This window comes from Mastacembelus armatus, chromosome 13 (assembly GCF_900324485.2).
Source record: "Mastacembelus armatus chromosome 13, fMasArm1.2, whole genome shotgun sequence".
Taxonomy (NCBI): Eukaryota; Metazoa; Chordata; class Actinopteri; order Synbranchiformes; family Mastacembelidae; genus Mastacembelus; species Mastacembelus armatus.
The window spans coordinates 9,711,837-9,726,458 of record NC_046645.1 but is presented as its reverse complement, the minus strand read 5'-3'; the positions used below and the strand labels follow the sequence as shown (position 1 = coordinate 9,726,458).

General features: G+C 38.3%; 1 protein-coding gene across 2 annotated transcripts; it reads left to right on the top strand.

Annotated features, from left to right (window-relative positions):
• The first annotated feature begins 1,516 nt into the window (after nt 1-1,516).
• Nucleotides 1,517-14,390, top strand: tmprss4a (transmembrane serine protease 4a). Of its 2 annotated transcripts, none has more exons than XM_026315091.1 (13): nt 1,517-1,808; nt 9,010-9,061; nt 9,333-9,473; nt 9,695-9,847; nt 9,952-10,078; nt 10,203-10,322; nt 10,830-10,873; nt 11,110-11,272; nt 11,387-11,553; nt 12,063-12,158; nt 12,243-12,385; nt 12,607-12,759; nt 13,090-14,390. In XM_026315091.1, the coding sequence occupies exons 3-13, from the start codon at nt 9,362-9,364 to the stop codon at nt 13,099-13,101; spliced, it is 1,290 nt and encodes a 429-aa protein (XP_026170876.1). In that variant the 5' UTR covers nt 1,517-1,808; nt 9,010-9,061; nt 9,333-9,361; the 3' UTR covers nt 13,102-14,390. The 2 variants fall into 2 exon arrangements, with proteins under 2 accessions (XP_026170876.1, XP_026170868.1); XM_026315083.1 differs by lacking the exon at nt 1,517-1,808 and adding an exon at nt 4,460-4,746.
• Nucleotides 14,391-14,622: the final 232 nt, after the last annotated feature.

Sequence of the window (14,622 nt, the reverse complement as noted above, 5' to 3'; positions counted from 1 at the left end):
GATTTTTTATAATATTGGATGAATGTGTAGTGTATTAATAATTATGACGTAAACTAAATACCATAGTGTAATAACTGCAAAATTACCATGTTTAAGATCTGTCTTGCAATACTGTCATGTAGATGTGTCACCACCCATCTACATTATCACTTCAAGTGGTGATAAGTTTCCTGTTATTCAGCTTGTGTGGGTGATTCGCACCCTGACATCACGAGATAACTGTCGAACATAAACCACAAATACGCTTGAAACCACACAACCTTCTTCCATTTACTAACATGTAGCCTGTGGTCTAGATAACTGTGCACCTTATACTAATAAACATGACTGTTGATCTTGTACTGTTAAGTATTGCTGGTGGACTGAACATCATTTAACTTCTCCACATTCGTCTGATATTTATTTTAAACTTAAGTTCCTCTTTCCATCACATGTACAAGGCCATTTTTGTCCTTTCATTTAGCTTAGCTTTAGTCTAACACGACTATGCATCTAGCTGTTAATAATGTGACTTGTTTTTCAAAATTCAGATATAGGTTTGACTCTATATACACTAAATGAAGCTCTGCTGGTTACTGGAGGAATATTTTCCAGAGAAGTGTCACTATAGGGATCCTGACCTGTCAGTCCACTACTTTTAGATGATGTCTAATGAAGTGTCCAGACGATAATGTCTCAAAATTTTGTGCCTACAGTCATGGTACACAGAGAATGCATTTTTGTATGCAAAAGTGCTGTATAAAACTAATTGTTGAATCACTAAAACTTTGCTTTAGAGAAGACAACTATGATGTGCTAATTAAAGTTTGGTATAAGAGACTAGTCGAGTTAAGGTGTAGTAGTAAAGTAGATTCGGCTGACTAGAGATTTTTTTTTTAATTTGTCACATCCATTGGTAAAATCTAATCTATAGCTTTGTGTTTATGAAGTGAATACTAAATGGGGAAAGCAGAGAATAATTATTTTCAAATAACCCTTGTGGGATCTACTCACAGTACAGCAAATTTTCCAAAAAGAATTTGATCTTAACATCACATGATCACAGAAACATGACCTATTTTATGGTGATCAAGGCAATAAAAGGCCATTGTTCTGCAAAGCCATCTCTGTATGATGATATCATCTACTGTATCATTGTGTAGGGACTAATAGGTCGCTGAGGATGTATGCAGCATGCTGGTACTACAACAAGTGGTGTGGTTTTACATTTCTCAGCAAACAGCACAAGTACTTCCTTGTACTGTAAATCCATTCATTTGAGGTTGCTCAGGTTCAGTGGGCCACACACAATATGAATATGTTAGCATGCAAATTATATAGTAAAAAAACTGTTGCATTTTCAAAAATTTGCTCAAAACATAATGTAACTTTTAGAGATGAGACTCGGACAACATATGAAAGCAGATAACATGAAATGTACAAGTGTTAATTATTAACTAGTTATTTTTTTAAACCGTACTTCCTCCAACATTTCACAAGCTTAAAACAGGATCATGTTTCACAAAATGCACACCTGTGTGAACAATAGTGTGTTTGACCTGTCGGGAAATGCCACTGTGTTATGGCTTTGATGGGAAATTGAGGCAGAGTGCATGTGTGTGAGAGACAGCGAGAGAGACATCAGTTTGTTGTAAATGGGAAGAGGGGTCTGATCTAAGAACTAGGACAGGTGGTCCCTGCAGAAACAATCAAGGTTGGCTCCTCTGTGGAAGATGCTGAATTTCAGACACTGGGAATGTGTTTCTCTATCTGGATAACCAGCAGATGCTTTTCTAGCAAGGACTGACAGACTGAGAAGAGCTTTATAGGTGAGGAAAAGCACAGCTCTATGGAATGATGTGTGTGTGTGTATGAATATTACTACTACTATCATTATTATTTTGTTCATGTTGTTTGTCCCTACTCCTAATCACAATGACATCTCAATGCCAAATGCGTTTATATCACTTTTCATTAAACAACAAAATCATTGTGTGGTAATTTTACAAACTCAAACAATTCAGAAAATAACCGTAATCCATAATTAGATGGCAAACTTTATGCAACTAGTTATTTTAAAGCCTATGATCTTATTCATACATTAATGTTGTGCGTCTCAACTCGAGTACAACTTATTTGTACAGCTATTTGGCCAGTAAGTGATAATACCTGTGTTCTAACACAACTGCAGATATTTGCTATGTTCATGTTTATTTCACTTTACTCAAAGGTGGTGTTGTAATCATATTATAAAGTTGACGAAATGCTTCAGTGTGAACAAAGATCACGCTGTACAAAAATCCCAAATGAATGAATCAGTTAATATGTAAACCCTCTGGACTATATACTTTGGGAAGTCAGGACTCTATTTAGTTGTCCTTGAGCTTTACACGCACCCAGTTTCAAAAGAAATCACTGTCATTACACACAGCACTGACAGAGAAATGAAGAATAATGAACAAATGAATTTTGTTGGCCTGATTTAGACCGTGCGTTTCACACTCATGCTGTGACACCTGCTGAACAAAATGAAGCAGTTTGACTCAGCAGAATAATAAAAGCCTGCAGTCAAACAAGGGCGTACAAAAGATTTATTAGATCAATCTGTTGCTCCCATCATCTCTTTTAAAGGATGTGCAAACATTCCAGCAGCCTTTGTATGAATACGTCAGTCTGTCAGACAGGACAAACACTCCCAAAATATTTACACGATTCTCTGTTGAAAAGCTACTTTATATTTGAGAGAATGGAAAATCAGTGATTAACTGTATATTCAATGCAGTAGATGACTCTTTTGGGACCCAATCATTCAAAATGGTATCAAAATGAAACTTTTACTTAGTTGAGTGAGGAAGTCCCTAAATGTGTTGGCAATCTGAATAGCAACCTTGACAACATTACAGAAAAAGACCTTGTTTGGAAAACACTCAGGGGTCAACAGGGTCAAAACAGTCCCCACCTACATTTAAAGATCTATCCATCTATCCATTTTCACATCTACTCTGAGACTATTACTGTGGTCTAGTGAGGAAAGGTTGGGAGTGAAGTTTAAGGTTCACTGCATTTAATTGCCCAGGTCAAGCAACACAGTTAGCTGCTGTTTATAACAATGGCTCTTTCTTTTCAGCCAACCTTATCAGTTTTTATTTCCCTCATACTCCCAATAAAGCTCCTTCCCCCCATCCCCCTTTAATGCATTTATGTTTAGTGTCCCATAACATTAACAGTGGCTTAATATTTAGAAGCACTGACCTAGTGACCACACCAGCCATTAACTGCATTCTTAAAAGGGTAATGTAACACTTCAAAAACATAACACATTGCTGCTGTATTGTTTCTATGGGTTGAAATATTCTGGTGTGTTGTACCTAAGGTCACAAAACAATTAGTGATGTCAAAACAACTTTTTCTTAATTATTCGACTTTGGTATGTCTAAACAGCAGCACCTCTGCATGTCTTACAGTAACCCTTACTCTATCTTAAAGTAGTTTTATGACATGTTATTCTGTTTTCAAATAATCTTTAATTATACAGTGTGTTCAAATATAATTTTAATATGCCATAACAAAACAAAGGTTGGTTGTTTGTTATGGCATATTATATATGGCAAGGTTGTCTGGCCACTTTGGTCCAGACTGAATTCTCTCAACAGCTACTGAATGGATTGCTTAGAAATTTTGTACTGACTTTATACTTCCCAGAGGATGAATCCTAAGGATTCTGGTGATCCCCAAACGTCCTCCAGTGCCACCACAAGGCTGACAATTAGTTTTTTATTGAAACGTCTTGACGATTACTTGTTGGCTTGCCATTAAATTTAGTACAGGCATTCATGTCTCCCACAGGATGACATTCAATTTAGTGTTACTGATTAAAAATTAAGATTCATCCAACACTTTCATTTATAAAATATCACACCTGGCTTTACGCTGCCGCTGTAAGTATTAGTGTGCTGGCATTAGCAGTATTTGTCATGCTCCTGTTATGCTCATGTAATGAGACATAGCACGTCATGATTCACAAAAGTCAGACAGGTACTCCAGACTGATACCAACCAACTGTCACAATAACACAGGTGAGAAAAGACACACCTCAGCCTCAGGGCATGCTACTGCACACACACTGCACTCCTGCATGTTCCATCCGCGTTTGTGTGTTTTCATTGAAGCAGCACCGCGTTAGGTCCTTTTGCATGTAGCCTTTGTATTTCTATCTTTCCAGATGTATAGTTATGTTGGTAAAATATAGGAGGCAAAAGTTACTGTAAGGGAGCTAAGGACTGAAGGAAACAAAATTGGACTAAAAAGCGAGGTGTGTGCTCTATGTCCAAAGGGTTTAAAAAGTATGGAATGGGAGGAGAAACAAAAGACAGCGCAGAGGTAGGAAGAGACAGGTAGGAGGGTTCAAGTTTTTTTTTTTTTTGCTTTGTCACCAGCTCTCTGAATCTGCGAAGTGTCAAAACACAACGCTACACACTGCCACTCTTTATTATAGCCTTTGGACTTCAGAGAGGGGCAAGTCAGATCCCTTCAGCCTGGATTCAGTTACACTGCAGTTGAATGAAAAAGAATAAGACAAACTGAAACAAGCCACGTTTTGTAATTTAAGCTAGTGGATCAGGACAGTGAGAGGACGTGGACGAAGAACACACACAAGACAGTGAGTTACTGTCCCACCTCTAGCGAGCGAGGGCGGTGTTTTCTAGTTGCCCCGTCTTGGATGAGGTGCATCTGGGCCTTACTGGTAAAGACAACTGCATCATGTGGGTAAGTTCAATCAACATTGTAAAGATGGGTAGGTCATTGGTTTGCATTAGCGTGACCAGGACAATTTGAATGACATCATACTGCAGTACAAAGACCCACTGTAGTTTTAAAAAAGTACTCAAGACTGTTGGTTCATACCAGCTGCTATGACTTGCAGGAGTCCAAAGGTGCTGTAGGATAAACCATGGGCAGGTATGACAGAAACTTCACATTAAATTATAAGGTATGCTGAATTCTGCTGGATAAAAAAAGGTGTGCTATCAGTGGCAGCTTTTGGTGTAGCTAAGAACATTTTTTGGTAAACTTTATTTGGGTTAAATGGAAATAACAGTTTTAATTTCATTTAACTTCTACTAGATGACGCCTTAGAATACATGTTCATTTGTCCACTTAGTAGTGCTGGTATAGATACCAGCCTTGGATTAAACTTGTCCAACATTTTCTAAAATCCCTTTTGTGAATCTCTAAATTCATAGGAACACAATCCAACAAAGCTGAGAAGCAGCAAAGGGAACAGCTAATTTCAACAAAAAGTTTACCATATCAGCCTTTTATCTGTTAAGGCTGACCCAGTTATGTTGTTCCATCTAACACTAGGTTAACTGGCTGGACTCCATCATATAACTGACCCAAAAAGCAACAAAAATCACATTTACCAGGTTAGCTGTTAGTGCAGAAATAAGACATGAGATATGGTCATGTTTGGCTGCTGCTACACTGCTGTAAGTACTGTTGAAACACCATTATGTTTGCATTAGTCATGGTAGCAGTAGGCACTGAAATCATATGTCACGATGTGACAAAACAAAACCTGGATTTTCAGGTATCTTGTTTGTCCAGTCTTTGAACCATGACACTCTTCAGGCGTTTTCTAGTTTCCCAAGTTGGATGAACCTCCGACGTTGTTTGAACTGCTTCATTCATTCTGCCTTTAGTCTTCTCTCAATTATTCAGCTCATACTGCATACTGTCAGCTAGTGATGGCCTGGTTTATGTGATGTGTGTCTTTTTACAGTGTGTATTAATTATTAATTTACATGTATGGCTCACTATTATGCAAAGTTTCACCTATGATTCTTTAGACTCCATATGCAAGTATCATTCAGATATAAACTCTTATATAAAAATCTGAAAACTATTATATAAAAGGACAGGTATTTTGCTATTAGCAGGGTTTAATGCACACAAGTGAAATTTTCCATTATTCAACACACAGAAATCAGAGATTTGACAACACAAAATAAAATGTCTCAATCTTTGATGCATGAAGCTACTATACTATAAATTGGATATGCCAATTTTAAATGCTGTGTTATAAGCCTCCCGCCATGGAATTTCTCAACAAAACTCTCAGCCAACACAGCTGATTCATAGCAGGAAAAAGAGTGCACCCTTCTAAGAGAGAGAGAGAGAGAGAGAAAACTTGCCCAACAACATTCTTAGTCTCTCTGCATTTCACTGACAAGAGCTGACAGTGGACATGAAATAGCTGCATCAGTTGTAATTTTCACAGAGATAAACAACGCAGAAGTGAAAATCACAGAATATATATACATATAAAGTTGTGTGGACAAAACAAAATAAGAACATGGGGTATAACAGATAAAGGTGCTCTTAAAACTGTCAACCTGTATCTACAGCATATAACATGAGATGAGCCCTTTAAATACTGGTCAGCAGCTGTACTGATGTGATACTGAAACTGACCTGTAACATTACAGGATGAAATGTATTCACTGTAATGAATAATAGCACATCTGCCACACTGCCGATCTGCCAACTACAGAAAACACACTGAAAGTAAAACACAAAAACTGAAAGTGCCACAACACAAAGGACTTCTATGTGGACCAGGAAACGGGTTTTGACTGAATCATTTCAGTACTGTTTCTAAATATGGTGACATGAATCTTAAGGTATTGGTGAGTCATATAAGTCTGTTTTTGAAAAACAAAACAAGAGTCAAGCCTAAATTTGCAACTGGCCTTGGCTTTATAGTGAGCCTTAGCTTATTGTTTAGCTGCCCAGCTCCACAATTTTCTTGATATGGTTCACTCTTATTGCTCACATACAGTAGCACTGTGTTCACCTGCAGCAGTAATCTGTTTTAAAACAAAAAAGCTCAAGCTCTAACACCATTTGCTCAGCACCAAAGAGCTGCCAGACACAGATACAAACTAGATTGACGATAGTGGCGCATTTGGTAGGCTGAAGAGCCAGATATCTCCCTCGGTAGTAGAAGAGAGTGAATTCGCCAGTTGGCAATTTTTTTTTTTTTTTTTAATGAATGAGAATGATATTCCCTAACTACTGAACAGGTACTTGTGCCATAAAAGCCATGTGAGCTCTGTATATGTTTTTACAGCCTTAACACTAACATTAACACACATTAATAAACATAACCATATCAAAAATGGCACACACTGTGCTGTTTAGTGAAAGCCACAGAGACAGAAGGGGGAGTGAATGTCACTCATCCAGTTTAAAGAGGAAGGCTGTTCTCCTGTCTTGTATGCTAGTGAAGGGGTCAATAACCATGTCACCATAAGGCCACCACAACACATTCAATGGATATTTTGCCAAATCTGTCTTGTCTTTTTGATTTAATGTGCCTCTCAGTTGCCTGGCACACATTGGTAAAACTTGATGAATCCTAAACTAGTCCAAGGATGGATGGTCCAAGGAACATGGCTGTGATTATAATACATATTACAAATGATGTATGTTATTGTGAAGGATGGTAACGTAGTATTGAATGGTGTTTTAACGTTGATGTAAACCAGAACAGGAATAAACTATAATAGTTACTTAAATCAGGCATATCAGGTAATGATGTATTGCAAAAAGTACCGTTAAATGTGTCCACAACAGGACCATACCAGCTTATGACCTAAACATCAGCATTAACGTTAACTAGTTACCACTCACTTGCTGTCTCTGGTTAAAACAAATAAAAACTAAATTATTTATATTACTTTAACTGAAAACATCATGTGAAAGGACGGAGTAGCGTTAGGAGTTCATTACTGTTAGTAAAGTTATCTAGCTGATAGCAACACAGCTCAGACTTGACAGAAGCAAAACAAAGGGAAAAGTACATTAGCCAATAGTCTTAGCTAGCACATGCTTGAAAAATCATATTAACGCCAATACAATATGTGATTTTACACTTGTAATTATGGGATTATAAAACATAACTGTGAGCGTGTGTGTTCAGATTTACTCACCCCTCCAGCGTTGACTTCACGACCACGGCCTTGAGACCTGACCAGTAAAATAGTAATCCAGCTGATTAGCAACTCTGTGCCACAATTTTCGTCTTCGAAAGCCTGAATTCCTCCGTTTCCTCTTCGTACCTAGCTCTAGTTTCATTATTGGTCTGCCATGTGATTTATTTTTAAATTGGTCCTGAAATTTTCTAAATATTAACCCTTCATAACTAGCTACACTTGATAATGTTGCTAACGGTGACGTCTGTCTAAAACCGACACCGGCACGGAACCGGTTTGCTCCGCTCTCCATTTTTAAATGTGAGGTGCATTTAATGAAATTATTGAAATTAAAATGACATTGCCATCAACTTTAATGAAAAAATCAATTAACACAGTTTGCCAGCTCAAACGAAAATGTAAACAAATATTTATAAAAGAATTCACCAGGTGCTGAGTGGTAAATATGCCTTTTTTTTCCAAACAAGGTTTTTTTTTTGTTGTTTTCAGTTTTTTGGGATTGCAAGACAAATCTGAGGGTTTGCAAGGTGATTAACAAGAAAGAAAAAGAAAATATACTTTTCAGCTATGCAAAACACTGGTTGTTTTTGGTTGGTTTGCTTTTTACTGTGAAATGTTGAATAGAGGTTCCAGGAGGTCCCTGTGACTATAACAGGAATAAGGTAATAGATAATTAATGGATGGATATTAGATAGATAGTTTACCACTTCAGGCTTCATTTTCATTTTTCAAGTGAAAGTCTGTGAAGGCAAAATCATCGGTCTGCTAATGAACACCCTGTAACAACACAAAGAAGGCAGTTGAGAACCACTGCAGCAAAGTATGCTATCCCTGGACTGGGACATAAATTTTGTCATTGATTTTGTATTATAATCACTTGGAAATTTAAAAAGAAAAGCTACATGCATAGCAATAAAGTAAGCCCAGATACTTGCATTAAAACCTGCACACAAAATTACAGGCATGCACCTCTCAAGCCATGCCATGCAAAACACCTGTGCTGACCTTGTCTTATGTGTTTGTTTTGCCCCAGATTGCCCAGTTGCCTCAGGAAAGCACCAGACCACTGAATTCCAGACAGGCAGGTAAACTATCAGCTGTTGCTGGTTTTATTTTAATATATGCATTAATGGAAGATTTATATTAAAAAAAAAACATTTTGAATACTTGGAAACTGTGGTGTAGGACAATACCAAGAACATGCAGCACATTCAGTACACACCCTTTTTTCCCCTTGACTAATTTTCTATAGCCTTTCACTCTCTTCATTTGCATTGTGGTTTCTATGCTGCCATCTCATGTTTCTATCATTGCCTCTCTTATTTTTCACTTGCCACTGCTCCGTATACCCAAAAGTGCCACGGCCAGGCCGTCACAGAAGGCCCATGACAACTCCAAGGACTCAGAGAGACAAGGCCTCTAAAAGGAAGAGAGTGTTGCTGACTATCGTGACTGTTGTGGTGATACTGGGCATACTAGCCACAGCAGTCTACTTCAGTGAGTTCCCAAAAGCAGTTCCTTCTCACAAAAATACACATACAGGCCTGGATGACTCCCCATTTATTTTTTCCACTGCTTAGACGATAAACAAGTTTTGCAAAGGTGTGAAATTAATGACAGGAATCAGTGTCATTCATTGTCAGTCAAATCATGCATGCAAAATGACACTTTCACCTGTGTCTTCTTCTCTTCCAATGTGCCACACCTTTTCCCTCCAGTTAAGCAGCTAATTGAGAGCAAATACTTCTTCTGCACGCGCTCAGTGAAGTTCATTCCAATAGAACAAGCCTGTGATGGGAAAAATGATTGTGCTGGAGGAGAGGATGAAATTACTTGTGTGTCATGGTTCACGGTCAACACTACTTTTCCAGGTATGACAAACACCTGATTCTCTCTTTCAGTTTGTCATCACACACACAAAAACAAAGCTTGAAAAATGACTTCTCTTTTCTTGCCGGGCCATTCCTCCCTCCAGTGCGTCTCACAACAGGTCAGTACATCCTGCAGGTGTACAGTCCTGCCGTGGGTTGGCAGAGCATGTGTAGCGACGACTGGACTGAGCAGCACACACAGACAGCATGTAATCAACTGGGATACACATAGTGAGTTTACAGTTGACAGAGATTAATGAGATTACTTCCAACACACAGATTGTGCTGCAGATTTATTAACAGGGTTGTCTGACCTGAAATCCAGTCTAACATCATCCCCCCTCTGTCTTAATAGTAAACCTAAGAGTACCAGCATCTCGGTGAATACGCTAATATCCTCCCTGAAAACTGGACCATTCACTGCCATCATTCCTGGGACTACAAGCACACCCATTCATCAGGCAACCACTGACCGGTGAGGAAGAGAATATATTTAATTAATTTATTGTCACAGTGGTAACAGACATCTAACAATGGACAGTGACTTGTAAATATAAAATATATTAAACACTTTGTTCTCTAACCCTTGTTATAGTCCTGTCAGTTCGTATCTTTCACATGAGAGTTTTCCATTTAGATCTTCATGTTTAGTATCACTGTTCTCTGCTGACTTCCCCTTCATATGTCTCTTGTACATAGAAGACTGTCTTCTTACAGTTTCACTTCCTAAAAAGGAAAAAGTCCCACAGTTTTTGTTCCCGCTCTGTCTTACTCCCCATGAAAGTGAAAAAAAAGGGTATTTTACTTAAACAAGTCTGAACAGAAACAGAGACAAAGTTCAAAACAGGGGCGAATGTAGATGAGGTTACATCAGTTTGTTTCTGTGTTTTTTCTGTTTGATTAATTGTCTGTCCATTCCTAGCATAGGTAGCGCAAAATATTTGATAATCTAATATTTTACATTTCTTCCTCCACACAACAGCAGCACGTGCAGATCTGGATCTGTGATATCTTTGTCCTGCTCAGGTGAGTTCTATTTTTAGAAAAACAGCCGACGTCACTAACATTGGTGGTAAGTGGAAGACGACATAGTCATGCAACAAATTTCACTGACAGGCCCATGCATGCCCACAATAAGAAGCTGAACTCTTTGCTAGCAACATGATGACATATTCATGCATTTACAAACACAAAGTTATTTGAAAATGAACCACAGGAAAGAAAATGAGCTCTGCAAATAAATGTCATTATTATTTTGTCAGACTGTGGGAAGGTCAGCCTTGAGGATCGTATTGTGGGGGGTACAGATGCTGTCATTGAGGATTGGCCCTGGCAGGTCAGCCTGCAGCAGAATGGACATCATACTTGTGGAGGCTCACTGGTGTCCCCACGCTGGGTTGTCACTGCAGCCCACTGTTTTTCTGGGTCAGTATAGTTTTAATATATTCCATTTCAAATGAATTTTCTCTGTGGTCAACATTTAATACATAAACTCATGTTCACACTTCCATCTTTGTGCTTTTCTCTTGGGCCTTGCAGCAATACAAAGGAGCTGAGTCGCTGGAGAGTGGTGTCAGGCCAGACATACATGAGCACACTGGGAGGGTCATCTGTGGATCGGATCATACTGAATGGAAAGAACAATGCAGCAAAAAATGACTATGACATAGCAGTGATGAGACTCAGCAGCCCAATCAGAGTGGGAGGTTAGAATTTCATGTAGTGCTCATAGAAACACACCTACAGAAATAACTGCCTGTCCAAGCTGGTTAACTGACATAGTCCTTAGTTCAAAATTAAAACTCCATAGTTAAGGTAAGGACATTGACCATATTATATTGGGACAAAATAATAGAAACACCTGTCAGTATAAGATAATACAGTTCAACACTGCAACTTCCAATATGATCACACAGTTGAACGAGCACCTCTCTAAAACAGTGAACATTATCACCATCATGAGAGAATCTACTGCAGGATTGTTGGACAGCATTATTTTTAACAAGATGAACCTAAAACTTCCAGCTGAGTAGGCTTTACTATATTACCCCCTAGTGGTGAATATATCAAACATCAAACTTCATTATAGCCAAAATCCAGCCAGTCTAACTGCTCTGAATATGAAAAGTACCAACGCTATTATTGAAGCTTACAGTAAGAACCCTAAAGGTTAAAATTTCCATAATGAACCCACTTTAACTCCTCTGTCTTCCAGTGAGTCGCAGGCCGGTTTGCTTGCCTCCCACAACCTTTGGTCTTACTGCTGGCTCTTCCATGGTTGTGACTGGTTGGGGATACCTGGAGGAAGGCGGTGAGAAACATCATGAACAGGAAAAGCCAACTTCTTTGAAGTTGGCATTATCACTAAAATCTTGCTTTCTCATTCTACCTTCAGGTAACATTTCTCCTTCACTTCAGAAGGCCAGCGTCCCTCTGCTGGACCAGGTCACGTGCTCTAGCCCCACAGTGTATGGTAATTTGATAACCCAAAGGATGATCTGTGCTGGTTTCTTGAATGGAGGAGTGGATGCCTGCCAGGTAACAAACAACTGATTTCACAGTACAATCAGTCGTAATGACATGTAAGACTGCAAAAGTAAAAAATGAATGTTTAATTACTAGGTCTGACATAAATGTTTTTAAACTATTAACCCCCCCCCCCTCCTTTTTTTATGTGTACGAGTCCTAAAAAGGTATACTTTGTCTTCTGGCAAATGGCATTGTGTATTAAAATAAAATCAAAATGTTTTGAATTCCAGGGAGACAGTGGGGGCCCTTTAGTGTACTATGAAGGCTCAAAATGGCATCTGGTGGGAGTGGTGAGCTGGGGTGTTGGCTGCGCTCGTGAGAGAAAGCCAGGTGTCTACTGCAATGTGGAAGAGATGCTCAACTGGATTTATACTGTCATTGAGGTAGAGTATACAGAAATGGTGTTTCAGTGTAAGGTCCACTTACTGGCCTTTTCCACAGCTTAAAAGGATGAAGTTTGCTCAGCTGTGTGTCAGTTAGTAGAACTGAATAAACTTCCACTTTCTGAGAAAGACTGTGAGCCTCAGGAAAAGCTAGTAAATGAATCTTATGTTAAAACAGACTGAAAGTTATTTTATGAACAGAAGTATGAAAGGTGTGCTATGAACATAAAAGTACAAGTCGACTGTACAGCACCAGTGCTTGAAATCGATCATCATCAGAAGTACAATACATATACAGCCAAGCCTCATTATTTTACCTTATCTTTCCAGAAAAACCCCTGAGGTTTTCCATCATGACAAGCAGTCATATGAAACTCCAGTCCAGAGACTCCAGTGCAGACTGTGAAGCTAAAATTAAGGGGACGTTGAAGATGCATCTCAACAGAAACACAGATGAACTGTTAAACAATGCAAGCATAAAAACAGCTCTCATACACAAGAACACACACTTACATACAAACATTTCACACAGTTATTTAAGGTGTTTGTGTCATTTCAGGATTTCAGGTTCTTATCTCAGGGGACAAGTTATTTATATAGCTGTCTGTCTCTGGCTAGTCTGGGGATTTCATTGCAGAATGTTCATACAAAAACATGTTTTTATATTTAACAGACCTTCGTTCAGTTGTTGATATTCAGAAAAGGAATATCAGTAACCCTAAACCTCAAATGAAAATGGTGTGAGGACATAGCAATAACTGTATAAACTGTTATAACCTTACTAGACTGCTGGACTACAGACTTAATATACTTTTGTGTGGGGTAGTGTGTTATCAAGATTGACATGGCAAACTGCTGTGTAAAGAAAGGAGACAGACATGGTAAACCTGTGCTATACTAATGCCAACACAAGTCACTGTAAATACAACCTCAGGTTAATATCACCAATATTGTAAAAATGACCAGTCCAAGAGTTTAACACATTTATGGTGCTGAGTCAGTTGATCTGATGTGTGCTCTTTTAAAAAGGCAAATGTACCTTTTTTTCATACAGATGGTGTGCTTGCAAAGTTAGTACATTCATTTACATGAGTACTTTTAAATAGAAAGTGAGAATCCTTTGAACCGGCTGTATGCAAAAATAATTGATTCAAATACTCTAAATGCACTGAAGACTGAAACTCAAATTGCAGTTATGTGTTCATAGTGCCTTCACATAGAGCCTCACAGTGCAATGACATGGCCATTGTGCCTTCACAACTCACATCATAACTGACTTTTTGTCTTTAAAGTTAAATGTATAAAAACACAACTGTTGTATATATAATCAGCATGGTCCCATTACTTATTTATTAAATGTCTGCACTCAGGGAAACTCCCAATGTTATCATTCTGTTTGTAGCAAAGTAAAAGAATACATCAACCTCTATGTTTGATTGACAAGTTAGACTAACACAAAGGATTATACATTGGCACTTTTGAATTTGAAAATGATATTTAACATGTTGTATTTTGCATAGAGTGTAAGTGCCAGAGTGGCTGGCACCAATAGACCGTGTATATGTTACACTTTGTTGATTTGAATAAATCTGTAAATAGATTGTACATATAATAAAGACATTCTAATTTAAGATTATGTATAATGCAAGCCAAAGAAAGTTGTCTGAAATATGTGCCTTGCTATGCTGCATCTTGACCAAATCTGAGTTTGGATAAATGCAATGCCTTTGAAGTTTTTGACATTCATATCTAGTAACATAATTCTCACCCTATGCCTTGGACTTTATTATACCACCCACCTCTTTTGGTTTTCCACCTTTAACACCCAACACAAGGCTATTTCTATTCCTTTGCATCCACAAC